At 47.1% G+C, this 27471-nt stretch overlaps 1 protein-coding gene and 1 long non-coding RNA gene across 5 annotated transcripts; one reads left to right on the forward strand and one right to left on the reverse strand.

Moving 5' to 3' along the window:
• The first annotated feature begins 58 nt into the window (after nucleotides 1-58).
• On the forward strand, nucleotides 59-27431 carry LOC120650537. Of its 2 annotated transcripts, none has more exons than XR_005665652.1 (4): nucleotides 59-315; nucleotides 5990-9540; nucleotides 16463-16638; nucleotides 26592-27431. It is a non-coding gene; the product is annotated as an uncharacterized LOC120650537 (long non-coding RNA). The 2 variants fall into 2 exon arrangements; XR_005665653.1 differs by lacking the exon at nucleotides 26592-27431 and adding an exon at nucleotides 25069-25348.
• On the reverse strand, nucleotides 719-26916 carry LOC120650536 (ABC transporter G family member 50-like). 3 transcript variants are annotated; one of them, XM_039927690.1, is made up of 24 exons: nucleotides 26563-26916; nucleotides 26334-26457; nucleotides 16763-16848; nucleotides 16530-16614; nucleotides 9475-9634; nucleotides 9316-9392; nucleotides 9037-9090; nucleotides 8827-8917; nucleotides 8384-8685; nucleotides 8018-8293; nucleotides 7605-7918; nucleotides 7348-7508; nucleotides 7158-7261; nucleotides 6914-7067; nucleotides 6719-6829; nucleotides 6433-6506; nucleotides 5999-6331; nucleotides 5562-5852; nucleotides 4258-4341; nucleotides 3386-3519; nucleotides 3029-3256; nucleotides 2697-2868; nucleotides 2351-2605; nucleotides 719-1118 (listed from the first exon to the last, which is right to left on the reverse strand). In XM_039927690.1, exons 1-24 carry the CDS (start codon nucleotides 26877-26879, stop codon nucleotides 852-854), a joined length of 4254 nt encoding a protein of 1417 aa, XP_039783624.1. In that variant the 5' UTR covers nucleotides 26880-26916; the 3' UTR covers nucleotides 719-851. The 3 variants fall into 3 exon arrangements, with proteins under 3 accessions (XP_039783624.1, XP_039783623.1, XP_039783626.1); XM_039927689.1 differs by having other exon boundaries at nucleotides 6719-7067; XM_039927692.1 differs by having other exon boundaries at nucleotides 6719-7067; nucleotides 16763-16828; nucleotides 26563-26702.
• Nucleotides 27432-27471: the final 40 nt, after the last annotated feature.

Below are 27471 nucleotides of genomic sequence, written 5' to 3' on the forward strand. Positions count from 1 at the left end.
AATTTTCCAGCCGTTTGATCTTTTCGAAATTTTTTTTCCAGCCGTTTGGGTTCACGCACGCGGCCTCGGGCCTCGCAGTCTCAGGCAGCCTCTCCTGTCTCCTCGTCAGTCGTCAACCCATCAACCATCATCCTATTTCCTCCCGGAGCGGGAGAACCCCTCCGCCCTGTCGCCCCGAAGAAATGCTCCGTGGGTCTGGGGCCGCGCGCGGCTCTAGTCGCCGTTCAGCTCGGCGTATTTCCAGACGGGGATGGAGGAGAGAAGGGTAGGCGGAGGGGCCGTGGCGCCGCCGCCAAGGCTAGGCGAACCGGCGAGGTAAATTCCCAGCAGCCTTATGCTCGATCTCTTTTGTTTCACTGTCGATCCCTAAGTGGGCGACGAGATCGTGCGGTATCTCATAAGCTAGCTGTAGATTTCATTACCAAGGGTATAACATGCGTAGCTGAAGAAATTGTCGCTGGACTTTTGCATCTAGGATTTCATCAAATTCGTGCGTTATTTCCCCTATTTTTATCTGGGTATTGTACCTCCTGATTTTGCAGCACATAGTCGAGGGAATAGCAGTATCTATACAATGAAGATTCAGTGCTGCAGTATCTATACAATGAAGATTCAGTGCTTTTTTTTATTTTGAGGAAGATAGCCATAATGCCATATAGTTCGAGGAAACCTGGAGTGCAGCAGAAACGATTGCTGCTTCAGTACAGGCGGATGGACCTAAGAGTAATAATCCCCAAATAGTATTAAAATAACAAATAGGTATAAATTGTTCTTTTATCAGCTGAATGACCGTTACACAAGTTTCGTTCTTTTTCATACGCATACAATTTCAAATGTATGTCGGAACATGTTTACCTCTTTTGAAAGTTCAATTTCTCAACTGATAGAGAGTAGAGGATAATTAATACAATAGGGAAAGCAGTGATAACAGCAGCTACCATGCTTAACCTGTCTTGATGAAACCCAAAATAGTCATTCAAGAAAACAGCAACAGTTTTGGTTTCTCCAAATACCTTGACTTCTTTATCTATGTTTCCATACTGGGAGGCCAATAGCGAATTGAGTATCCAAGATGTAGGGGTAAGGTAATAGAGCCAGATCCACCACTTTGGGAATTGCTGTAAAGAAATATTCTGAATGTTAATGCTTTCCTCATACAGAACATAAAGGAACACCTGACTGAGAAAAAAATGCTTTCATCTATAAATTCAAGTAGTTATTTTCATATTTGGGTTATAATCTTCACCTGAAATGAATTAGACAAATGAGTTTACAAAGGATAATATCTGTCTTGTGCTGGGGATATATTTGAGCGTTGCAAAAGATAATCACCCAGATACATCTTACATTCATTTCTGATTTTCTTAGTGTATATTAGTTGCTGCTAAATTATTACTGAATCTGTTGATGTTTCCTGACTATAATATTTTGGTAGGTTAGAACTTTCAAATTTACTACAACTCCTTAGTAAATTAGGAAGCGTGTGTCTAAAAGGTATAGCAATCACTGACTTTGCAGGACTCAATTAGAATATTCACAAGATATGATTAACTTTTAACATTGTGAATGTCTGCTTAGAGCAATAGTTGTAGAATGGTATCATACATCTTTCTTGTTGGGACATCTAATTTGATTTCAAAATTGATGTTTACATGCCAAATATTGGAGAATTGGTACTATGAATATCGCATTTTATTATAATGATAAACCACTAATTCAAAGTGCTGCTAATTCTGTGATTAGGTTGGCAAATGCATTCCCTATAATTAGCCATAACATGATACTAGTGGAGTATAAATTCTTCAGTATGCTTCATTGCGTCATCCACATAGTTAAGCTTAAATAATTTTGATAACTAATTTTTTCTTAATTATCTAGATTATCAACATTAAGATGATGCCAATAGGTTTAAAATAAAAATATTGCAATATACTATCTTGGGGCACAAAAACATTTTATTTTGGACATTAATGATATCTCTAAAATTCAAGTTTCACTATTATAATATATTTATATTAATACAATTATGTGATAATATTATGAATGCACTTTTGTAGACAAATATGCACATAAGTTTTGACAATTATAGATTGGAGGTAGTAATAGCTCTATATAAACTACAAGACCATGTGAGTTAGAAATAGGGTTTGTATGTCTAGACGATCTCTCCTAGGATCATCAGAATCACAACAAATGCAAATTCCACTTGATATGTAGCATTTCCATCCTAACTTTCTGTGAGAACATAGTTGTCAAACTTGCACTTCTATGATCATATTTCCCTAAATGTCTAAATTTTAAACTATAAGCTATATTATCACATATGTAATACGCAGAGATCCAGACTTACAGGTGCAGGTAAAATAAATCCTGAGAATAGTGTCTGTAGTGTGTTGAAAAATGATCCCAATATGGTGGCTACTTGCACATTTGGGGTTACTGAAGCAAGCAGCAATCCAACGTAAAGGTAAGAAAGAACTGAGCAAAAGGTAGTGTAGAGGAACCATAGGAGTTTATATGCTGTCCAATAATAGCCAATTGTTGGGTAGACGATGACTGTATAGAGTAACGCTTGGATAAAGGCATAGGGAATCTCTATTGCAGCCTGTAGAAGGTGAAGAAATTTAATTAGTTCTTCTATGATAGAGTTTTCTATGCTTACAAATTAAACTTGTGGTCATTATCCGACTTCTGACCTGTGCAAATGAAAATGCCCAGGAAGAGTACATTCCTGCAAATTTCTCACGATACATTACAGTGCGCTCCATTGTACTGAATGATATAATGGACTGATCATTGTAAACGCCAAGTTGCATAACCCCTAGATACATTGCACCAAGAACATTGAACAGATCCTGCTCATTGTTTCTTGAACGGAACAAGAAGACATTAACAGTTAGCCTATTGAATCTGTGACATATCTTTATGATCTATTAATTATACTCAAAACTGCTCAGCAGCATAGGACCGTGGTCGTATCCCCTATTATGTAAAAAGTGAAAAAAATAAAAGTGGGATGTGGACTTACAATATCTTTGCATGCCTCCAGTACAATACTACGAAGATCAAGGCAATCACTATTGTCATCACCATACGATTCATATTATATTGAGGGCTTCTCCAGTAGGTTATATTCTGTTTCCATAAGCAAGCTTTAAATTGCCCCCATCGATTCTGTGGGAAACGACAGGAGAAACATAGTTTTTTTGAATTTGGTAGTGGGTTGCTTAGTCGCTCAACAAGCTCTTGCCTATCCCTGCATGGAAAAATATTATTGTTCTTTTTGTAAGTTCACCGGAGATATTTTGTTGACATAATGTTTTACAGAATCTAGTTTATTTTAGGCATATATTTGTTCTTTGTTGATTATCAAATGCGATCATACCTGTGCAGTGGCGATTCTTGGTAGGCACTTGCAAAGTCTATGTTCAGTTGAAACTCCATGGACACCGATGTTACATCCATTATCCAAGTAGCAGGGTTGCAATTTCTCTCTAATTTTGGGACACCAGAAATTTTCTATTGGCACAAGGAAGCAGACCACTCTATTAATTCCTTCTGTTACCGGGAATTGAACCTCACTCGGTGGTATGTATTTATGTTTAATTTGCACACCCTGCCATCCAATTTAAGACCTCTTCGCAAATTTGGGTATGTATTTTCATAATTATTAGTTTTACCAAATTTCCGTAGTAATATGATGTGCAAGGACACATTCGGATATGACATGTGGTCATGACTCATGGTTTGCCTCAAAACACTAGCACGGCACTACTATCCACAAATGCACATTTGCGATAAAAAATTAGCATGCTATTAATTTCTTATCACTACGCCCCAATGACATTCTGATATAAACCATTTAGTTTTTAACTTTTACATGCAAAATGCTGGGCCGGAAGCACAAAAATTGCTATACTTTTGTTTTTCTTGTGAGATGTGAGCCAAGTTACATAGTGAATACAAACAACTTCAAATATGCCAAATTATGTAGGATTACTGTTATGTGAAATGAAAAGCCACTGGAAACTGGTGTCATTGTTGTTGTTGTCTCGGTACCCCTTTTTTTGTCCCTCGCTGGAACAAGACTATCTAAAGCCACTTAGAAAAGTTTTTTTCTATGCAATTGCATATAATCAAGAATCCAGGAGTCACTCTGCAAATTAGTTATTTTATTTGAATTGAAAAAGGATAAAAATGAAGAACAGTTAAGAATCAATCAATACACCATCAGGTATCATTTGGAGGAATATTAACCTCAAAGTACTCAATCACTTTGCAAGATTGCTCTCCTACTGGACCACTGTAGATTATTTTCCCGCCGTTTTTCATTAATATAAGCTGCGCAAAAATATTTAAACAATTCAATAAGGAAACATTTTGTAGCAGCCATGTAAAGAAAAATCTTGTAGTGGAAGCACAAATTGTGAATAAGCACTACTGAGTATTTCTCTTTACGTGCATTTTCATGCTTTGCAAAATGAGAAAATAAGATTGAGAAGTTGACATATTATTTTATCTATACCACATATTTTTATGACTGTTGGTTTTTTGACCATTTTCATTTCAATGTTGCAGTGTTGCCTTAAGCATTTTTAGTGCATGCGCAAATTTAATCAGCTGATAATCAGCTTATACAGTCAAGTTTAACTAGTCCAAGAGTAAATTGTCTGCTATATAATTTCTTATGTAGCTAAAAGTTGTCATTTTCCTGCGCATGTGACATATTCACCACATGTATGCATTACTACCTCCGTTCCAAATTGTAGCTCGTTTGACTTTTTTGACCCTAAGTTTGACCATTCGTCTTATTCAAAAAATTTACGCAAACATTGCCAAATTTGAGTCATTCTTGAAGATCTTGTATTGATAAAGCAACCCACAACAAAAGAAGTGATATTTTCCACAAACTTTTGAATAAGACGAGTGGTCAAACTTGGGGTCAAAAAAGTCAAACCACCTATAATTTGAAACGGAGGGAGTACCTTTCATGATGTAAGGTTGAGCTTATGAAAATAAGTATTGCAAGATAATCAGTGTAGTTTATTAAAGAAGTCCATTTGAGATTTGGGAATATGGAATGATGCAAATGATAAGTGCAGGATGATATCCGATTTGTAAGATTTTTTTTGTACAAAATCAATGAACTTAGAAAAATATTATTTACTCTACAACATGGGTAATGAAACTTTATTTTTGTTTAATTGCATAAACCTCTTCAGGAGTTGCATACAGCTTAAACATTGACCAGTAGGGTGCACACAGCACTTACCATTTTCCGAAACATAAAATTAAATAAACGGAGATGAGGCGAAGCCACCACTAACTAGACCATGGTGCACGGCTCAAGTGACTAACATATTTTCTCTGGATTATATGGTAAATTTTAGCTTATTTCGATGATATATGCAATATGAAAGGTGAAGTGTTTCTTTGAAAAACTAGATATCGGAAGTTCCTGATATTATCTTGAGGAATAATTTTTTTACAAATTATTTGCTTTACACTGGATTGATGAAGATCATTTGAAAATTTGGAATATTTTGCAAAAAGTAAAATACCTCGTCAAATGCCTCAAAAATTTCAGTGCTAGGCTGATGGATTGTACATACAACTGTCCTTCCTGTTTCAGAAATATTTTTCACCGCACGCATAACAATTGCTGCTGATCTGGCATCCAATCCTGTTGTTGGCTCATCCATTAATATGACTGATGGGTTTGAAACCAGTTCGACTGCGACTGTTAACCTTTTCCTCTGCTCCAAGGATAATCCATTTATTCCTGGTCTCCCGACTAAAGCGTCTTTTATGTCATCTAACTCAACAGTTTTGAGTACTTCATCCACAAATTCCTGCATGTTACACGCAAAATGAAAAGAATGTAAATTACTCATGAAACCTTCTATTATTTTCCACTCCCCTATCTATTTATGGAAATATCAAATTGCATTGTTTATCAAAAGTTTTAATATGTCTTGTGATGTTCTAGGGGACGTACGGATCTTGTTTTTTCATCAACCTGCGCAGGCAAGCGAAGCCAAGCTGAATAAGTTACAGCTTCTTCAACTGTAAGCTGTGAGGAATGTATGTCAACTTGCTCACAATAGCCTAATATTCTGACAAATGTTTCTTGCACCTTGGTATGCCCGCCTATTCTTATGTCTCCTTCAGTATAACCTCCAGTTTTCCTTCCTGCCAATACATCTAGTAGAGTTGTCTTCCCAGCTCCACTAACACCCATTAGTGCAGAAAGAACGCCAGGACGGAATGCACCAGTGACATTGTTCAATAGTTGAATTCTTTTAGGTGAGTAGCCTTGTTTTAGCATTCCCTGCAACAAGGGTACAATTGTTATACACCTACTTCAAATAAAAAGTAGGCAAGCACTAAAGAAACAATAGAACATTTGAAGATGAGGCTTTTCAAATTTACCGATGGTGTGTCAACATAGTAGTTGAGATTGCGGAACGTAAGTGCAAGTTGCATAGTAGGCATAGCCATCTTTGCTGCAAGAAGATGAAGTTGTAGGTAATTACGTATTAGAATGGATTCTGGTTTTAAGAAAAAAATCTACTAGTCTCATATTTTTATTGAAAAGCTTTTGCAGATTTTACTGTACTATGGTATCTTAGTAATATCAACATAATCATTTCAGTAGACTCTCGCCTACTATGCTACCGAGGAGGGGGAGAAGCAGGATGGTGGTTGATGGGATTACCTTCTTGGGTCATGTTTGCATGATCAGTGGATTCTTTTTGGATATTGATCTCTTTTTCCTGTACTTTAGCAAAGAACTTCCTAGGAATGCTTCCATGATATGCTACTATAGCTGAAACAGGTAGAAGCACGATTTCTTTTTTAAAACAAATAAAAATTATGGTGGTATCCATTGCACTTTCTGTAGTGAACTTACGCTTTCGATAAGCTAGTGCTAGTCCAAAAGCTATGTAAAACAAAATGATGAATCCAATAAGGGCCCCAACAGATATCCAATAAAAATGCCAACTGTAGTAGAGGCCATGGTTAATCAAAATTTGGTTCCCTATTGTTTTATTTTGCATAGTTTCCTGAAAGTAGTAATAATAATAATAATGAGGATGTTGAATGCTTGGTAGCAGTAAATTTGTGACATTTTTCTATCTGAGAAGATATTTCACCTTTTGCCATCTTGGTGCAAGGAATTCATTTATGGCTGTGCTGATTTCTGCATAGGTCAATGGAGACATCCAAAATCCCCAGCTTAACCATCCTGGCATAGAGGCTGGGACACAACGGTAGCATATAAAACAAGTGCTAAATGATATAGATGCTCAGTAATGTGCTTTTCTATGATGATATTTGTCTTACTTTTGGGAAGAACGAAGCCTCCAAACACTAGGAAGAATGCTAGCGATACAAATGAGTAGAAAAAACATAAAATATGTGTCTGAGCATGAGCAGCAATAAATCGGTACATTGATGTTACTGATTGATGGAGAAGAGAAAATATCAGAAACTGGCAGAAGAACCTGGCAGTGGCTTGAAAGAAAGAGTTTTGCAGTTAGTCAAATTCCAAACTAGTTCTTATGAATGCAAATTTGAAAAAATAATTCATAAAGATTTACCTGGAAGCTGAAGGTGTGTAACCAATACCATAATAAGTGATGCATATCCATACAAGTGAGTCTAATAAGGAGATAGGGACCTTCATGATTGATGCAGGTATTGCATATGCCCACGAAGGATAAAAATGATAGCTTTTTTGCTTATAGAAACTTGGCAGTCTAGCAATCTGCATGCTCATCTCTGGTATGCCATTTAGAATAATGATAAAGATGGAATAATATAATGCTCCCATGTAGTAATGAGCATGTTTTAAATCTGTTGTCATATGACTTCGAAAGAATACAAACATTGTAATAATTGCAATAGTGGAGAGCTGCATAAATGAGTAAAATTAGTTTATAATCATGTACTTTTTAACAAAGAGACTGTGGCTATTGCATTTTGTACAAATAATTTTTGTGATCAGCATAACCTGCACAATTTTGAATGCATAAACAGACATACTCCTTTTGATCAAGAGTGCTTCTCTTGCTCCACATGCTTTGAACAGTTCCAATTTTGGTAGTGAATACTTATTAAATGATAAAGATTTCTTGCCCAATGTACTTCTCTGAGGCACATATGGCTCTTCTAATTTTCTCTGTTTCTGATATCTTCTAAACATGCTCGATAATTGTTGAGAAGAAATGTATCTGTAAGATTCATCTGTACCAGACCAGTACTGCCTTTGGTCCTTTCTGGACAATACCTAAGGATTCCCAAATTAGGAAAAATATATATCATGAACCTTTGAATATGCTGTTTTGCCTTTTTAGTTTTATGATTTATAATTTATTACCTCTTGGAGAAAGTCTGCCATCCCTTTTCTCTCTGGGCATCTGAAGCCACATTCCTCAAAAAAAATGTGAGCTTCGTTTCGAGGGCCATGATAGATAATTTTTCCTTCTGCCATTAGGATTAAGTCATCAAATAGATCAAATACCTCAGGTGTTGGTTGAAGAAGTGAAATAAGCATGGTGCATTCATTGATGTTTGCTAGGTCTTGAAAGCACTTGATTATTTGGAAAGTAGTAGAGCTATCCAAACCACTGGATATTTCATCCATGAAAAAAGCTTTTACTGGTCCAACAATCATCTCCGCTGGTTTAGACAAGTGAAATAGTATTAAGCGAATGTTTCTGCGAACACACAAAATCTTTGCGTGGCAATCTTATAGAAGAAGGGATAATATTAGGTCATCATTACTAGAATATATTGGCTAACCATATTTGCTTTAACTACCTGTTGTTAGTCTTTTCTTCTGACCGCCTGATATTCCTCTTCTCATTGCATCCCCAACCATAGTGTCTGCACATATGTCTAGCCCCATGATCTATGAAAAAATAATCAGTATTATGAGCTTTTCTTTAAGGCTTAAGCATGTAATTGTTCTTCCTTGAGCACTGTTTTCAGTAAGGTACTCCTAAACTTGTAAGTTTCAGCAATACATACCTTCAAAATGTAGTCTGTTTGTAGGTTTTTCTCTGAAGCTGCAACTGCGGTCGCCTACATGATGCAAATTAGTTTTTGAATTTTTTGAGATATAACTTTCAAAATTGAAGAATAGAACATGGATTGTTTTAATCATAGCCACATATATAAGAACAGAGATTTGTTTGCTTTTCACCAACATTGGCACTGCTCTGTTTCTTTCAAGACGTGTACGTGTTCTCAGTTAAACAGATAAGATAATGTTGTTCGCCAGTTTCTAAAAGGAGATTCTTATCTTACCTTCATGTACAGATTGATGTCATGATCAGGTATTATCCCGGCCACCTTCTCCCTTTTGCTCACTTCCTCGATTATTTCTTTGGATAAACAAAACACAATATTGTTATTACTTTGGAACTTATTTTGTATAATGATAAATATTTGTGCAGAAGGAATTACCTGCTCTACTTCCAACACCTTGGCACTGGGCAGAGAAGTCTAAAGTTTCCCTTACTGTTATATCAGGTATGTGCAAATCATATTGGCTAATATAAGCAGCTGTTTTCTCAGGTATAAATTCATCAAGTTGGAAACCATTGTAAGAAATATCCCCTGTAACCTAGAGACAGTTTCCATCTTATATCATTTACATTAACTTTGCATGTTAGTTCTTGAACTTTGTTGTAAATACTAAAGCAAGATTTTGCGAAATAATTTATCACTGAAGAACAACATCTTGTCAAATAAAACAATTCTAGCTATGACACTTTTGTTTTATGTATGTGACATGCTATATAAATTCTTATCTTAAACTTGATATTTGTTTTATTAGCTTCATAATGAACTAAAGATGTATACAAAGTATCGTTGTTAAAGTGAAAATTCACTTTAAGTAATCTATTATATTTATCTGCCCAAGAAATTCTGATTTTGGTTGCTTCAATGACATGATGGACTCCAAAATTATGCGAAATGTCTCGTATAATCATAAGCGACAATACTCTTAAGCTGATTAGTGGGTTGATTTAGTATAAGCATTATTTTTTTTTTCTCGAACACGCAGGAGAGCTGCGTATCTTTGTATTAAGAGAGAAATAGTCCAATTACAAACACATCACCTTACCTTGGACTACAGTAAGGGATGCCAATGTTTTAGAAAAACAAAATAATACAAGCAACAAGAATTTGGGACCTGACCACCTCTAGACCTCCTTTAACTAGATACTGCAACTCCCTCTAGGCTCAGGGTAGTAAGCCCTTTAGCACCAGAGATTTGCCATAAGTGAAACTCATCCTTAAAGGCCTGGAGAGCTCTCTGCAAATTTGGTGCTGCACCATCGAAGATGCAAGCATTCCTGTGCTTCCAGATGATCCAAGCTCCAAGGATTACAAGAGAATTGAATCCCTTCCGTAACTGCTTCTGTAATTTTTTCCAAGATTTCTTCCACCAATCTGCAAGAGAGCTAGATGTGCGACTAGGAACCAAATGAGTTAGGTTCAGTGGCTGGAGAACGCTGAACCAAAATTGCCGTGCAAACACACATGTAGTGAGTAGATGTTGGATAGTCTCATCTTCTTGGTCACAGCGGGCAGCAGGCAGGGTGAGGTAGTCCTCTTTTCTGCAGACGATCAGAAGTCCAACATCGGTTACGAATGGCCAACCAAACAAAGGTTTTGCACTTGCTGGGTGCCCAGGATTTCCAGAGCCTCTTCCAAGGTTCAAAGCCAATGGCTCCTTCAAAAAAAGCTCTGTATGCCGATGTAGTAGAGAATTTTCCTGAGGCTTCAAACTTCCAATGATGAATGTCTTCCGTGTCATTTACAGCAAACTCAGCGAGGGCATCCCAAAGCTCTAAATATTCCGCAAGGCCCTGCCAACTGAGGGCTCCTCTTATGTCTGACACCCAGGAAAGCTCAATCATAGCATCGCTCACAGTTCTAGATTTTCTTAATCTTGGTGGTACAGCCTTGAAAACATTAGGTGCCAGATTCTCAATACTGCAGCCATGTAACCAACGATCAGTCCAAAACAAAGTGTTCCTACCATTGCCCACTGTAGTCACAACTGACACGGCAAACATAGCAGCGGTGTTGGGGTATGTTGGAACTTCCAGACCAGCCCATGGACGGTCCGGTTTAGTCTTCTCAAACCAAAGCCATCGCATTTGCAATGCCCAACCCATAATTTCTAGGTTATGGATTCCTAGCCCCCCAAGATCGAGAGGTCTCATGACCTTTTCCCATGCCACTAAGCAGCTGCCACCATTGATCTCCTTCCTACCCTTCCACAAGAAACTCCTCCTGATTTTGTCTACTGCTCGGATGAACCATTTAGGGACTTTAATAGCGATCAGCAGATATATAGGAATGGTAGTTAGGACAAATCTCACTAATACAGCCCGGCCTGCCAAGCTCATCAGAGAAGCCTTCCAACCAGGAAGTTTGTTGGCAATCTTCTCAATCCAAGTCATCAAGTCACTGCGTCGCAACTTTCTATCCGAGATTGGTAATCCCAAATAAGTGATGGGGAAAATAGTTGTTGTGCACTGCAGGGTGTTGTTTACAATCTCAACCATTTCCCCATCACAATGAATTGGAATCACACAACTTTTCTGTAAGTTAGTCTGCAGTCCAGAAGCCTCACCAAATACTTGCAGAAGTTCCTTAGTAATCTGAAGATCCTCTTCCTCTGATCTAATAAAGAGTGCCACATCATCTGCGTATAAGGACATCCGCTGACCAGTAGAGAGGAGGGGTAGGAGCAGGCCTTCCGCTTCAGCTTTCAAAAACAGACTGTTTAGAACATCCATGACCAAAATAAACAGCATGGGGGAGAGGGGATCCCCCTGCCGAAGCCCTCGCCGATGATTAATGAAGCCTCCCGGCTCTCCATTTAGAAGAACTTGAGTTGAGGCTGATTGTAAGAGATTAGAGACTAGATTACGCCATGCAGCTCCAAAGCCCAAATGTGTTAATATCTCTAGTAAGAAAGCCCAATCCACTGAATCGAATGCCTTGGAAATATCGAGTTTCAAAAAAGGCTTGAAATTTTTCGTCGATGTAGGATCTTGATGGTCTGCTGCACCAACATGTAGTTATCATGAATGCACCTGCCTCTTATGAACGCACTTTGATTCGAAGCGACCAAGCTGTCCAGCTGAGGAGCTAGGCGATTTGCCATCATCTTGGTAACCAGCTTTGCGAAGCTGTGCACGAGACTAATTGGACGATAATCCTTGGCTTCAACCGCATCAGCTTTTTTGGGGATCAGTGTTAAATATGCGGAGTTTAGCAGCCCCAGCATCCTTGTATCACCTTGCTGTAGAGTGATAATCGCAGCCATGAAATCAGCTTTGATGATTGACCAACAGGACTTGTAGAAACGCCCAGTAAAGCCATCCGGCCCTGGAGCTCGATCAGCCGGGGAGTGATCTGATAGTTGCCCAGGCTTCCTCTTCTGAAAATGGCGCCTCAAGTTCTGATAGGTCAATTCCGGCTCTGTGAAATGTAGCCAGGTCAAGAGTAGTAGTTCTGGATCTTGCAGTTCCCAATAGACCATCAAAATGCTCGAAGAGGATCTGGTGTTTATCTTCCTGAGCAGTGGCTACCCGGTTACCATCTATTAGTTTGGAGATGAAAATTTTCCGCTTAAGGAAACTAGCTTGCTTGTGGAAAAAGGACGTGTTTGCATCCCCATCCTTCAGGTAGCGAACCCGTGATCGAAGCCGAGCAATCGTTCTTTCGAGAGAGGCAAGTACTAAGCAGTGCCGCTTGAGCTCACATCGCAGCCAATTCTCTTGTCCTGACAGAGCACGGTGATCTTGTGCTATCTCCAGGTGATGTAGAACATGACGAGCAAGGGCGAGCTGTGTTTTTACATGCCCAGTTTGCTTCTGACTCCAAGATTGCAGAGCTCTTGTGAGACGTTTCAGTTTAATGGATATTCTTTCTAGGGGGCAGCGGCACTGAACAGGCTGGTCCCATGATTGTTGTACCGTCTCATGAAACTCCGGGAGTTTTGTCCAAAAGCTTTCAAAGTGAAATCTCTTTTTCCCTCTGATTCCTTCCCTAAGTCCCAAGATCAGCGGGCAATGATCAGACATTTCACTGGCATGGCTTTGTAGAATGTTCTCTGAATAAATGTCATCCCAATCATTAGTACAAAGTACTCGATCTAACTTGACAAGAGTAGGGGACTCTCTCTCGTTTGACCACGTGTAACGTCTTCCGAGCAAAGGGATCTCCTTTAACTCCATCTCATTCACAAAACGACGAAATCTCCCCATCATTGCTTGATTAACATTCTCATTGTTCTTGTCCTCAGAGCAGTAAATCATGTTGAAATCACCTGCCAGCATCCACGGTCCAGGGCAGCTTGCCCGCACCTCTCGTAGTTCATCCAAAAAGGCTACCTTTTCAGCATCACTTTGGGGGCCATAAACTCCCGTAAGCCACCAGGGAGGGTCATCCTTGCTGCTGAGCAGAACTGACACCGAGTGGCGATGGACTCGGTGGTGGTCCACCATGAAGGTTCCTTCTCGCCAAGCCACCAGGACCCCACCTCTTGTTTGCTGTGCTGGTAGATACACAAAATTAACAAACTCCTGACCAAGAAAGGAGGACACATCTTGTACCGAAATATGTGATAACTTTGTTTCTTGAAGGCAGACCACTGCAGGCCGAGACTCATCAACCACTTTCCGAAGGTTATCTCTTCTAGTCTTGTCATTGAGACCACGTACATTCCAAATAAGAATACTGGATCTATCCATTGGATTAAGGTAGCACTGAGACCTGGCCACATAGCAAGAATGCCTCTCAAGCAATAATTACAGGATCGGCTACAACACGAACCTGATCCTCAGGTGGGACATCCCATCCAAAAAGAGCAGAGAGGGCGGTCAGATGATCCTGACCAAGAAGATGATTATAAAATTTTGTATATTGATCAAGCGCTTCATCCGAGATCCGTCCTTCCTCATTAGTTAGGCCAAGTTTTCTGCAGACAGTAGAGGTCGAAGCTCTATCTGTTTCAGGAGGTAGTTTAGCAATTCGGCGGCTGCGACGTGGTAGGCTGACAGGTCCTGCCGTTTTTGGTCTTCTCTTCTGGACAATCGGGGCAGGCAAGAGAGATTCCACCGGTTTTGAAACCTTGCTAATAAACTCGGCCACCGGGGTAGACGATGCTGCAGCTTTCCGTGGCGTCCGGCTGTAGACGATCAGGTTGTCCGGAAGAACTCTTTGGGATAACCCCATGCTCATAGTGGTCGCGGGTGGAATGGTGGCCGAAGACGCCTCCTCAACAGCCGCACCCGCGGTGGTCGCAGGGGCCGGAGGTGCGTCCTCCGAGGCCGGACACCCGGCGGAGCAAGTGTTGATCTCAGGCGGGGCCGGAGCAGAGTCGGGGACCGCCGCCGCCGTCACCGTGGTGGTTGTAGGAGCTGGAGCCGCCTGGAATTCGCGAGTTGTCGCAGGGGCCAGAGATGGCTCAGGCGCAGCCCTGCAAACGATGGCCGCTGGAGCAGCCAAAACCCCATCAGCAACCTCAGCAGTGCAGCCAATGGTAGTGGGGGACTTCATTGCCTCCGCCACGATGGTGGTAGACGCAAGGGAGGTTGGTGCCTCTGCAACAGCCGCGTCAGTGGTGGTCGCCGGTGCTGGTGTCGTCAATGCCGGCGGTAGCACCGCAGCAGCAGGATCCAACGTGGCAGTCACCGGTTGTGGCCCCGGCAGGGCAGTACTGGGCGCCGGAGTCGAAGCGAAGCGCTCAGTGACAGGGGAAAATATCGAGACGTCTGTTGCCGCGAGATCGTCAAAGATGGGCAGCCCAGCCGCCGCGGCAACTTCGTGCCCAGCGCCCGCAGCACCCAACGGCTCGGGGACATTAATATCCCGCGAAGACTGGGACGCGGTCTCATGCACAGGACACGAGACATCGCCTAGGGCCGAGTCCTCGCACCCGGTGGCCGGTGGACCCAGCCGTGAATGCACCGGGATACGGTGGGCCCTTTCCGAAGGAGCAGGATCGCTAACAGCCTCCGGCGCCGGCGAAGGGGAAGAAGTGTTGCTGTCTGCGGCGCTGGTGATCATTGTCCGCCGGCAGAGGAGGGGGCGGGCGATTGTCCGCCGATGATGGTTCCCCGATCCGCTTCGTAGAGATTTCGACAGGGTAGACGAGAGTACGTTGCTCGTGCGTCTCCCCCCCAGATGTTGGCTCCGGAATCACAAGGTCAATCCCCGGAGGGATGTCCCTCGGGTTAGAGCACCAGGCCACCAGGCGAAAGACATCTCTTTGCACATTCGTCCTTGGTGAAGGCCGCAAGGAAGGCAGCAATCACTGAGTAGTTGTGAAGCCGTGTCCAGATCCCATGCATGCGCTGGGATTCCTCTGAGCTCAATCTCCGTAGCAGAGGGGAGATTTCCTGCTGAAGCGAGGAGGAACCGCGACCAACGCATGGCATGCAGACGCCCAGACGGAATGATCAGCGGCCTTCCGTCGTTGAGAATTGTGGTAGCCGATAGCTCATCAGGTGAGACCAGGAGGAAGCTAGCAGGGCCCAAGGGGTACAGGGACAGCAAGCGTTCCTCGATCTCGAACCGTTGAGCGACAGCAGGTAAGATGGAGTTGACCAGGCCGCCGGGATTGTCAGCGACAACCGAGAGGACGAGGGCCCGCCCGGCAAGTTCTTCTTCCCGCCGAGTAATGGCAACCGAGCGCTTAATCACACGACGTGGCCTCTGTTGCTGGCCGACATCGGTGATCCTGTGATCGTCACCGCTCAAAGCAGGGAAGGGGTGAACGTCCAGGGCTTCAGGATTGAACGACGGCTGACCGCGGCTTCCACGGCGCGAACGATTGCGAGCGCGCCGACGGAGCCGCACAGGGGCATCGCCGTTAGCTTGGGTAGCTGCCGCCGTCGGCGCAGTGTCCGAAGGGGTCGCCATGGTAGCTGCCGCCGCCGGCGCAGTGTCCGCCGGGGTTGCCATGGTAGCTGCCGCTGCCGTCGGCGAAGCCACCACCGGCCGCCACACCAGCCTGGGGGAGGCGGTGGCCGGAAGAGCCGCGCGCCGATCGGGGCAGATGTAGGACATGTGGCCCGTCTCGCGGCAGCGGAAGCACCGAGTGCTTGACTTGCAGAACGCCGCCCGGTGCCGCGAAGAGAAGCAGTTGAAGCACTTCCCTCGGAGGTCGACCGGAACGGGCCGAGGAGGTTGCCGCTCGGCGCGACGTGCAACCAAACGCGTCTTCCGGCTAACCGCGGTCACCCATCCGTCGGCGTCAGTCCCCGGGATTGACGACCGGCGGGCTTCCAGCCGCACCACAATCCGAGGCCCTGCACGCCGAAAGGATTTGTCCGAAGGGCTAAATTATCAATCTCTATTGTACTTCTTAAATATATTTGTTCTGTAATTATTATTTAACTTTCTTGATTATAAAATGTTTCAGAAGGAGCATAAAGAATTGAAGAAAAAATGACACATTTTTCATGTTGAATTAGAAGCACTATTTGTACCTTCAGAGATTTATCAAGTTGACCAGAAAGAGCTCGCAACAGTGTGCTTTTTCCACATCCTGGAGGTCCCAGTAGAAGAGTCAATCTGCAAGCATATTAAAGTGACACTGTAAGCTTCATATCTATCATGCTAGGCATTCTGAATATTCTACTTTCCAATGCCTAGTCTGGTGCTAAGATAATATTTGCAAATCAAAGTTTACGAAAAGATGGAGTTCTTTGTATTGACATACCTGCAGGGTTTTATGATTCCGCGCACACCTTCTAGAATATTTATCTTTACTTTATCTGACTTTACCCTGAATAACATGATGAGGCCCTATGAATTATAAGCAAGTTTGGTAAGCATAATTGTTATCTTCTAATAAATAGGGTCCCAAATAGTTCATGTAAATGTGATTACTTTCATGTAAATGTGTACAAAATTATCAATATTTTTCACTTGCAACCTGGCAAACCTAAGACTAGATGATCCATATACATAATCATAAGGTTTACAAATTGATGAAAAACTGTTGGTGTATATTGAGCCCATGTATAGAGGCCCATCTAGAGGCCCATGTATAGGAACTATATATATCCCACCCTTCTAGGGTTTGGAGGAATACATCTCATTATTCTCTCCTACATGGTATCATTTGCCTAGGGTTTCTCCTATCTCCTCTCCTTCTTCCCATCCCAGGGCCGCCGCCGCCGCCGGCGCCATGGCTGGCTGCCGGCCGCTGGTGCCCCCTCCTCTCTCCTCCTTTCCTCCCCTCCACTCCTCTGCCGCCGCACCTGCGCCGGGTCCCTGTCCCGTCGGGCTGACCGCCGGCCCCTCTGCTGCCACCGCCGCCTGGCCCCTACCGGCCTGGCGCGGCCTGGCCACCGCGCTGGCTCTCCTTGAGCCAGTGTCGGACGCCGCAGCAGGCGCAGCCGCTGGGGGGGGGCGGGCGCAGCCGCCGCCAGGCCCCTGCAGCAGGCCCCCCTGCTGCCTGACGCCGCCTCCGCCGCAACAGCTGCTGGCGCGGGCGCGGGGGCTGCGGGGCCCCTGCAGCGCGCCGCCGCCGCCGATCCCGCCGCCCTGCAGGCCGCGGGCGCCGATCTAGCCGCCCTGCAGACCCTGCTGCAGACGCCGGCTGCTGATCCCCCCGCAGCCGCTGCCGCCGCTGTCGCTGCGGGCATGCAGCCCGCGGCTGACGCCGCCGCCGCCGCCGATCCCGCGTGGCCTGGCCTCGGGATGTCCCCCGCGGATGCGCCGCTCGCCGCCGCCGCACTCCGTGGGCAGCAGGACGACGCGGCTCTCGCCGCGGCCCTCCTCGCCGCCAAGTCCGAGGCTTCGGCGGCTCAGGAGCGGGTCCGCGTGGATGCCCTCGCTTGGGAGCGCGAGCGCGCCACGGCCGACGCCCTTGCTCTTCGGGTTGCCGAGGCGGAGCACTACCTCCGTGTCTCCTCCGGCCAGGTGCCCGTCGTCCCCGAGCACGGCGCCTCTTCCTCCCACCAGGCCCCGCCCGCTGGATCTGGACCACGGCACGACCCGACCGACCCCATGGTCGCCCAGCTCCACCTCCAGGCCGTTGGCGTTCAGAACATCAGGGCCCTGGTCACCGTCCTCCTCGACCCCACGTCCTCCTACGGACGCTGGCGGAATCAGGTCCTCCTCGCCCTTCGCCGCTACGCCCTCGACGACCACGTCCTCCTTGACACGCCGATCGAGGCGCGAGACGTGGTGTGGCTGCGCCTCGACAGCGTTGCCATGTCTTGGATCTTTGGGACCATCTTCCTAGATCTTCAGGACATCGCCAGGACCCACGGCGGCACCGCGCGACAGGCCTGGGCGGCGCTCGAGGGGCAGTTCCTCGGCAACGCCGAGTTCCGCGCTCTCCAACTCGACGCCACCTTCCGCACCTTCGAGCAGGGGGACCTCTCCATTGGTGAGTTCTGCAGGAGGATGAAGGGCATAGCTGATGCTCTTCACGACCTCGGGTGTCCGGTGTCCGATCGGGTCTTGGTGCTCAATGTCCTGCGGGGCCTGAGCAGCACCTATAACCACCTGAAGACATGGATCACCCGCCAGAGACCCTTCCCCTCCGTCCTGCAGGTCCGGGACGACCTCGTCCTCGAGGAGATCACCAGGGGTCTCGCGCCCGGATCGTCCTCATCCACCCCCACCGCGCTCGTTGCTGCTCCACCGGCTTCCTCCGCCGTTCCTGCCACCTCCCTCCTTGGTGCTGCTCCCGCCAGACAGACCGGAGGTGGGGGGAGGGGCGTGGACGTCGGGGGGGACGGGGTGGTGGTGGTATTGGTGGCCCTGCTTCTGGGGGTACTGGTACCGGTGGCGGTGCTGGGGGCCGTCGGGGCGCGCCGACTCCGGCTCCCGCTACTGCCTCTGCCCCTGGAGGTATGCACTAGCCATCCTTCAGCAACCCATGGTCAGGGCGCATCTTGATGTGGCCCTTTCAGGGTCCCGGGCGGGGGGCCTCGTCCTCATCTCCAGCCGGCGACCATATTCACCGGTGCTGCTCTTCTGTTCGCGCCGTCCTGGACCCCGCCCGCTCAGCCGAGCCAGCAGCCGACCTAGCCTGGGGGTGGGACCAGGCCGCTCTGGCGCAGTCCTTCAGCACCATGGGACTGACGCCGCCGGTCAGCACCGAGTGGATCGCCGACTCGGGTGCCTCCTTCCACACCACTCCTGATGCCGGTATCCTCTCTTCTGTTCGACCCTCACACCCCTCTTGTCCTTCTTCCATCATGGTTGGTGATGGGTCTTGCCTTCCTGTCACCGCCGTGGGTTCTACTCTTGGTTTTTTTCGTCTTCCAAATGTCTTGGTTGCTCCTCAGATGGTTCACAACCTTCTTTCCATTCGCCAGTTTACTGCTGATAATTATTGTTCTATCGAATTTGACTTTTCTGGTCTTACTGTGAAGGATTCGGCTTCCCGGCGTCCGCTCCTCCGATGTGACAGCTCGGGGCCTCTTTACACCCTTCGTCTTTCTGCTTCCGCTGCTCTGCCTTCGACTTCTTCTTCTTCGTCTGCAGCTTTTGCCACGACGTCGTCTTCCACCACCTGGCACCGCCGGCTTGGACACCCCGGCCGCGACGTTTTGGGTCAGCTCAGTCGTAGTACCGATGTTCCATGTACTAGGGCTTCTGCTGAGCACCTCTGTTATGCGTGCCAGTTAGGTCGTCATATTAGACTTTCTTTTTCTTCTTCTCATGCTGCGAGCGGAAGACAAGTGACATCAACCAAATCAAATGCATTAAGGATGGGACAGATCGACTGCTAGTGAAGGATGATGAGATTATGGATAGATGGAGAGAGTACTTCGACAAGTTGTTTAATGGGGAGAGTGAGAGTCCTACCCTTGAGTTAGATGACTATTTTGACGATACCAACAGACATTTTGTGAGGAGAATTCAGGAGGTAGAGATCGGGGAGACTTTGAAGAGGATGAAGGGAGGTAAAGCGATGGGCCCTGATGGTATTCCCATTGAGGTGTGGAGATGCCTAGGAGATAGAGCAATAGTATGGTTAACTAAGTTTTTTAATCTTATTTTTCGGTCAAACAAGATGCCGCAAGAATGGAGAAGTATATTAGTACCTATCTTCAAAAACAAGGGCGATGTTCAAAGTTGTACTAACTACCGTGGGATTAAGCTGATGAGCCATACGATGAAGCTTTGGAAGAGGGTTATCGAGTATCGCCTAAGAAGAGTGACAAGTGTGACCCAAAACCAATTTGGGTTTATGCTTGAAAGGTCAACTATGGAGGCGATTTTCTTAATACGACAATTGATGGAGAGATATAGGGAGCAAAAGAAGGACTTGCACATGGTCTTCATTGACCTTGAGAAGGCATATGACAAAGTACCGAGAAATGTCATGTGGTGGGCTTTGGAGAAGCACAAAGTCCCAACTAAGTACATTACCCTCATTAAGGATATGTACAATGATGCGATGACGTTTGTCCGGACATGTGATGGCAACACCACTGACTTTCCTATTAACATAGGCCTACACTTGGGGTCAGCATTGAGCCCTTATTTATTTGCTTTAGTGATGGATGAGGTCACAAGGGATATACAAGGTGAGATCTCTTAGTGTATGCTCTTTGCTGATGATGTGGTGCTAGTTGACGAGAGTATGGTAGGGGTTAATAGGAAGTTAGAGCTGTGGAGACGCACGTTAGAGTCGAAAGGGTTCAGACTTAGTAGGACCAAGACCGAGTACATGATGTGCGATTTCAGCGCGACTAGGCATGAGCGGGGAGATGTTAGTCTAGATGGGCAAGTGGTGGTCCAGAAGGATACTTTTCGGTATTTAGGATCGGTGCTACAAAATGATGGCGACATTGATGAAGATGTTAGGCATAGAATTTCAGCTGGCTGTTTGAAATGGCGGCAAGCTTCTTGCATCCTTTGTGACAAGAGGGTGCCACAAAAGCTAAAAGACAAATTCTATAGGACAGCAATTCGTCCGGCGATGTTATACGGTGCTGAATGTTGGCCTACAAAAAGGCGACATGTCCAACAACTGAGTGTAGCAGAGATGCGGATGTTGCGGTGGTTTTGCGGGCACACAAGGAGGGATAGAGTTCGGAATGAAGTTATTCGGGATAGGGTCGGGGTGGCACCAATTGAGGTGAAACTTACCCAGCATCGGCTGAGATGGTTTGGATATGTCCAACGAAGGCCTCCTGAGGCGCCGGTGCGTAATGGGGTTTTTGAGCGGGTCGATAATGTAAAGAGGGGTAGATGTAGACTTAAACTGACGTGGGATGAGTCGGTTAAGAGAGATCTTAAGGATTGAAATATCTCTAAAGAGATAGCTTTGGATATGAGCGTTTGGAGACTAGCTATCAATGTGCCTGAACCTTGAACTTATTTCTTTCGGGTTTCATCTCTAGCCTACCCCAACTTGTTTGGGAAAAAAAGGCTATGTTGTTGCTGTTGTTGCTTCTCATGCTGCGCATGCCTTTGATCTTGTTCACTATGACCTGTGGATGATTTTTCTCATTACTCTTGGACTTTTCCTTTGCGCGCCAAGTCTGAGACCTTCTCCACCCTCCTCCACTTCTTTGTCTGGGTGTCCACTCAGTTCGGCCTCACCATTAAGGCCGTCCAGTGTGACAACGGGCGTGAGTTCGATAACTCCACCTCCCGTTCCTTCTTCCTCTCTCGGGGTGTTCAGCTGCGTATGTCTTGTCTGTATACTTATCCCCAGAACGGCAAGGCTGAGCGGATGATTCGCACGACGAACGACGTCATGCGCACCCTTCTGATCCAGGCCTCTCTGCCCCCGCGTTTCTGGGCTGAGAGCCTCCACACCGCCACCTACTTGCTTAACCGTCTTCCGTCCACTACTTCTCCTGCTCCCACTCCACACCACGCTCTGTTCGGTGCCCCTCCTCGCTACGACCACCTTCGAGTCTTTGGGTATGCGTGTTACCCTAACACCTCCGCCACTGCTCCTCACAAGCTGGCGTCCCGCTCGACTCGTTATGTGTTTCTTGGTTACTCACCGGACCACAAGGGATACCTATGCTTTGACCTCACTTCTCGTCGGGTCCTCATCTCCCGACACGTGTTTGACGAGTCGGATTTCCCCTACTCCACCTCCTCCACACCTTCTCCTGACCCCGAGTTGGAGTCCCTGTTTTTGACTGACCCGGTGGTTCAGCCACCTTTACCTATCTGTCCTTTCCCTGCAGGTTTTTCAGGTACACCGGCACCGCTTCCGGTGATCCCTACTGCGCCAAGCGCGGCCCCGGTGCCCGCAGTCGCGCCACGCGCGGCCTCCGGACCTCCGGTCGTGCCGCGTGCGGACCCGGTGTCTCCTGCTGCGCCACGTGCGGCCCCGGTGCCTTCTCCTGCACCTGCACGGTACGCTCAGCCGGTGCAGGTGTACCGGCGTCGTTCGGCGCCGACACCGGCGCCGCCTCCGGCTCTGGAGGCTCCTGCGACGCCTACACCAGAGCCGTCACCGCCACCGCCTCCGTCGACTTGCTCTCGAGTCGAGCCGGCGGTGTACCACCCGCCAGTCATCCATCGGGATCCTCAGCATGTCCATTCCATGGTGACTCGGCGGATGGCGTCTCAGGCCGCGACTCTCTCCGCCACCGAGGGGGAGCCGCGGGTCTCTCCGGTACCCTCCTCTGTTCGCGACGCCTTGGCCGATCCTCACTGGCGTCGCGCGATGGAAGAGGAGTACGCGGCTCTCCTTGCCAACCAGACGTGGGACCTCGTGCCGCGTCCGTCTGGTTGCAATGTGGTCACAGGCAAGTGGATCTGGACGCACAAGCATCGGGCTGACGGCACACTGGAGCGCTACAAGGCTCGCTGGGTTCTCCGGGGGCTCACCCAGAGGCTTGGTGTGGACTATGATGAGACCTTCAGTCCAGTGGTGAAGCCCGCTACGGTGCGCACGGTCCTCTCGCTCGCGCTCTCTCGCTCCTGGTCTGTGCACCAGCTGGATGTGAAGAATGTGTTTCTTCATGGCACTCTACTGCTCTCAGCCAGCGGGATTTGTGGACTCGAGTTGTCCGGATATGGTCTGCCGGCTCAACAAGTCCCTCTATGGTCTGAAGCAGGCTCCTCGGGCTTGGTACTCTCGGTTCGCCACGTTCTTGCTGACATTGGGGTTCACTGAGGCCAAGTCTGACACTTCTCTGTTCATCTACCGCCGTGGGGATGAGACTGTCTACCTGCTGCTCTATGTCGATGACATTGTGCTCACCGCCTCCAGTCAGCAGTTGCTTGAGCGCGTTATCTCCTCTCTGCAGCAGGAGTTTGCTATGAAGGATCTTGGTTAGCTCCACCACTTCTTGGGCGTTACTGTTGAGCCTCGTCCGTTTGACATGTTCCTTTACCAGCGGCAGTATGCACTCGATATTCTGGAGCGGGCTGGGATGACTGATTGCAAGCCATGCTCTACTCCTGTCGATACTCAGGCGAAGCTGTCTGCTGATCTGGGTGATCTCATGGCTGATCCTACTGCCTACCGGAGCCTTGCCGGTGCCTTGCAGTACCTTACATTCACCCGGCCGGATCTCACCTATGCCGTTCAGCAGGTTTGTCTTCACATGCATGATCCCCAGGAGTCTCACCTTGCTGCACTAAAGCGTCTCCTCCGCTACGCCCATGGCACTGTTGGCTTCGGCTTGGTTCTTCACCGCTCTCCCACCTCTGAGCTGCTTGTCTACACCGACACTGACTGGGCTGGCTGCCCGGACACTCGCCGCTCCACTTCCGGCTACGCCGTCTTCCTGGGCGGCAACCTTGTCTCCTGGTCGTACAAGCGGCAGCCGGTTATCTCCCGCTCCAGTGCAGAGGCGAAGTACCGGGCTGTCGCTAACGGCGTGGCGGAGGCGTCCTGGCTCCGACAGCTCTTGGCGGAGCTCTACAACCCGCTCGCCAAGAGCACGCTCGTCTACCGCATCAACGTTAGCGCCGTGTATCTCTCCACTAACCCCGTCCAGCATCAGCGGACGAAGCATGTGGAGATCGACTTGCACTTCGTGCGCGACAGGGTCGCCGTCGGCGATGTTCGGATTCTCCATGTCCCGACCACCTCCTAGTTTGCCGTCATCTTCACCAAGGGTCTTCCCTCCTCGACGTTCTCGAAGTTTCGCTCCAGCCCCAACGTAGCCAGTGACTAGTTGTGGCTGCGAGGGGGGGTAGTTGCCCTTTGTACTTTCCTCTTGTCCAGTCTTGAACACCGCTGCGACGGTAGTTCAGACTGCGAGGGGGTGTTGGCTTTCTTATTGTCCAGTCTTGAACACCGCTGAGCCGGTAGTTCAGACTACGGGGGGTGTTGGTGTATATTGAGCCCATGTATAGAGACTCATCTAGAGGTCCATGTATAGGAACTATATATCCCACTCTTATAGGGTTTGGAGGAATACATGTCATTATTCTCTCCTACAAAAACAAATTGAGTTCATTGGATGAGTCTTGATTAGAGAACCTTGGGATGAAAGGGTAAATTTCTGCCACATGATTTCTAACATTATCTTGAAAAGTATTGTGACCATAAAGATAAAACAAAAAAATGGGGAAATCACAATACACAAACCCCACAACATCTCATGTTGTTATGGTTTAACACCTACAACCTTTATAAGCTCTCATATTCCCTCCCGTCAAAGTTGCACATCCAATACTACTCTTGACTAGCGTTCGATGTGTCTCCAGGTGCTCCAATAGCAGTGTTGTAATGATCTTCTCTTCTTTGTGTCACACATGGCATTACCATTGCATGATTTGTCAATATATTCATCCTGATTCCTGAACGAATTTTGTGGCAAGGTTTGAATTAAAGGGTGCTCAATCCATAGTGGAGCACCTAGCAGAGTAATGAAAGCCATGTTGGATGGTCAACACGTTAAAATATGCTTGAGTGGGTGGGTGGAGGCTAGATGAAAGCCATGTTGGATGTTCAACTTTTCTGGGGGATACGAGGACACACTTAGGCTGCACGTTAAAATATGCTTAAGAGTGGGTCAACTTTTCTGTACTTTAAAATATGTCCATCTCAAAGACGTATCCACTTTTGCCCAGCTCTCCACGACCTTCCCGGTGGGCTACGGCGAGCGGTGGAAGACGGAGAGGGCGATGCAGCAAGCACGCGTAGGGATTTACCCCATGCGAAGACGAGGCAGAGTTCGAGCCCCACCCGCTCCGGCAGCTGCGTGGCGGAGCTTGAGTAGTTAATGAGGGGGGGCAGCTATGATAATCTTCTCTGAAAATCAATAAACAGTAACCGATTTACTGTTCATTTAGTGATAATTTTCATTGACCAGGGGGCCATAGCCACCCCTAAACTCCACTAAGCTCCGCCAATGCCCCTCCCCTCCCCGCGGCGACCATGCTTCCTGCACCGCTGGCCGCGCTCCTCCCGCCGACACCCACTCCTCCCGCCGACACCCACCAAACCGAGTTCCTCTCTCCTCTCTCCATTCCTCCCCACCGAAGTTCTCCGGCCACTCTGGGCTCCAATTGGACCTCGGTGAGCATTATCTCCACCTCACCTTCCATTCCCCTTACTCAATTTAGCCTCCCCCTGACCCCAATAGGTCACCGGCGTGGCCAGCACCTGTGTGCCCGATGCCAACCACCATTGTGCTGACCTCCTCTACTCAAGAAAATCACGCAAATGGAGTGTCTTCGTGCCCTTCACGTGCCCATGCTCGCGCCATCGCCGCACGTTCCGTGCCGTTTTGGCTGAACGCGGTTGTCGCCGCCGTGGAACCATGCCGCTCCAGAATAGGGGCGGCGCGGTTGCAGCAGTGCAACGGTGCCTGCTACAAGCAGGTGTGAGCTGCACGAGTCTGAGGGTACGTTGGGGAAGACAATCGGAATGGTGGAGCAACTCTAGGCGGCGAGAATCGGCCAGAGGTGGCCAGGTGGGCTATCCAGGGTGGATTTGTGCAGCGGTGAGCTCCAGTGCGGCCCGGCCTCCCTCGCTTGGCGGTGGCGTCATGGATATGTCATTGAGATGGATGACGTGGCACCACGTGGGTCAAAACCGGACACGTCAGGATCCATGTCGGCCAAAACCACGGTCCAATCCGCTCTGGGAGGTAAAATACCCGGTTTTGAAAGTTCGGGGAGGTCCGGTGTCTGGTTTTCGAGTTGAGGGGGAAATGGCTCTGCCGATCTGGCGATAGAAAGTGCTTGCTGAGTTTTTGTTGATATTGAAACAAATTTTTATTGCTCGAAGCAAGCAGTTGCTATCGTTCTGCTATCTATAATGAATTTCCCAGTGATCGTATCAAGTTAGAAACAATACAGACTTTTTTGCGGGTAATACAGAATTGACTTACTGAGAGAAAACTCTTGATGCTGTTCCATAGGGTTGGCAGGTGACTCCCGCCGGAGTATCTGCACTCTGCTTCCACACACAGATTTTCATAGGTCACCTCTATTGCTGGCAGCTTCACACCAACCCTGCCAATATGAATTATAATGCAAAAACCATTACGTAGAGCACCACACTCGCTAACATAACTAGATTTATGCTACCACTATAACAGCAAAGAGATCAGAGCCTGCCTTTCAATTCTTTGCTTCTGTCGCTGCAGGAAATGGAGGTTGTCATCCTCGACGCGCTTGAGAAGATTGTCGAAGAACTCTCGCCTCTTGAGAGCGCCCAACTTGCCGCCATCGAGCAGCATGTCCTCGCCTGCTTCTTGGGCATCTGGAGCTCCGTTCCTGTAATCCCCTGCTGCCATTTCCAGCTCCATCGTCTCCTTGGGGTTGGGGTTGGGGGCGTGTTCATTGGCAGCCAAAGCTGAAGTTGGAAGCTGGGGGGACAGACTCGTCTCTCTTCCAGGAAACTCCATCTCGAGGTTGATCACTTCCTCACTCATTTCTATCGCCTCGAGGCCCTGGATGCTAGTGGAAGCATGTGGTTTCTTCTTCAAAGAGACGCTGGCACTAGCTTTGCATCACGCCCCTTTATATGGCTTGCTTTGGCATACCCAAGTAAAACTAGGATCAGTAGTCTCTGACTCATCAGCTTCCATTTTTTTTTTGCGAAGCTTCCTGGACGAATTGTTAAACTTTCAAATATGGTCGCCCCGAGATGCGCGCGGCACTACTCACGACGTGAACAATATGGTCGCCGGCCTGCTGCATAGTATCTCACCATAGTCTTGCAACCGTAATTTAAGCGCGAGGTCAAAAGAGTGCAAGGGGTTGTCATCAGCACCTTAACTCCGTAAGAAACCCTCTCCGATCATGAGATGTTTGTTTAGTGCTTCGGATCCTTCTGGTCGGGTTGCATTTCCTACCTTATGCAAGGACGAAAGCTCCTAGGATTTTACTCCTGTTGTTTTAGTTATTACAGAGTGCTGGTGTAATCTTGCTTAAAAACAATCCTAAGGTGTGTTTGACAGGATTTTCCCTCTTGTCTTACCTCATCGTCCTTGGTCCTTGCAATGAGCTAACTTTGAAATGGGC

The sequence above is a fragment of the Panicum virgatum genome, chromosome 9K, assembly GCF_016808335.1.
Source record: "Panicum virgatum strain AP13 chromosome 9K, P.virgatum_v5, whole genome shotgun sequence".
NCBI lineage: Eukaryota > Viridiplantae > Streptophyta > Magnoliopsida > Poales > Poaceae > Panicum > Panicum virgatum.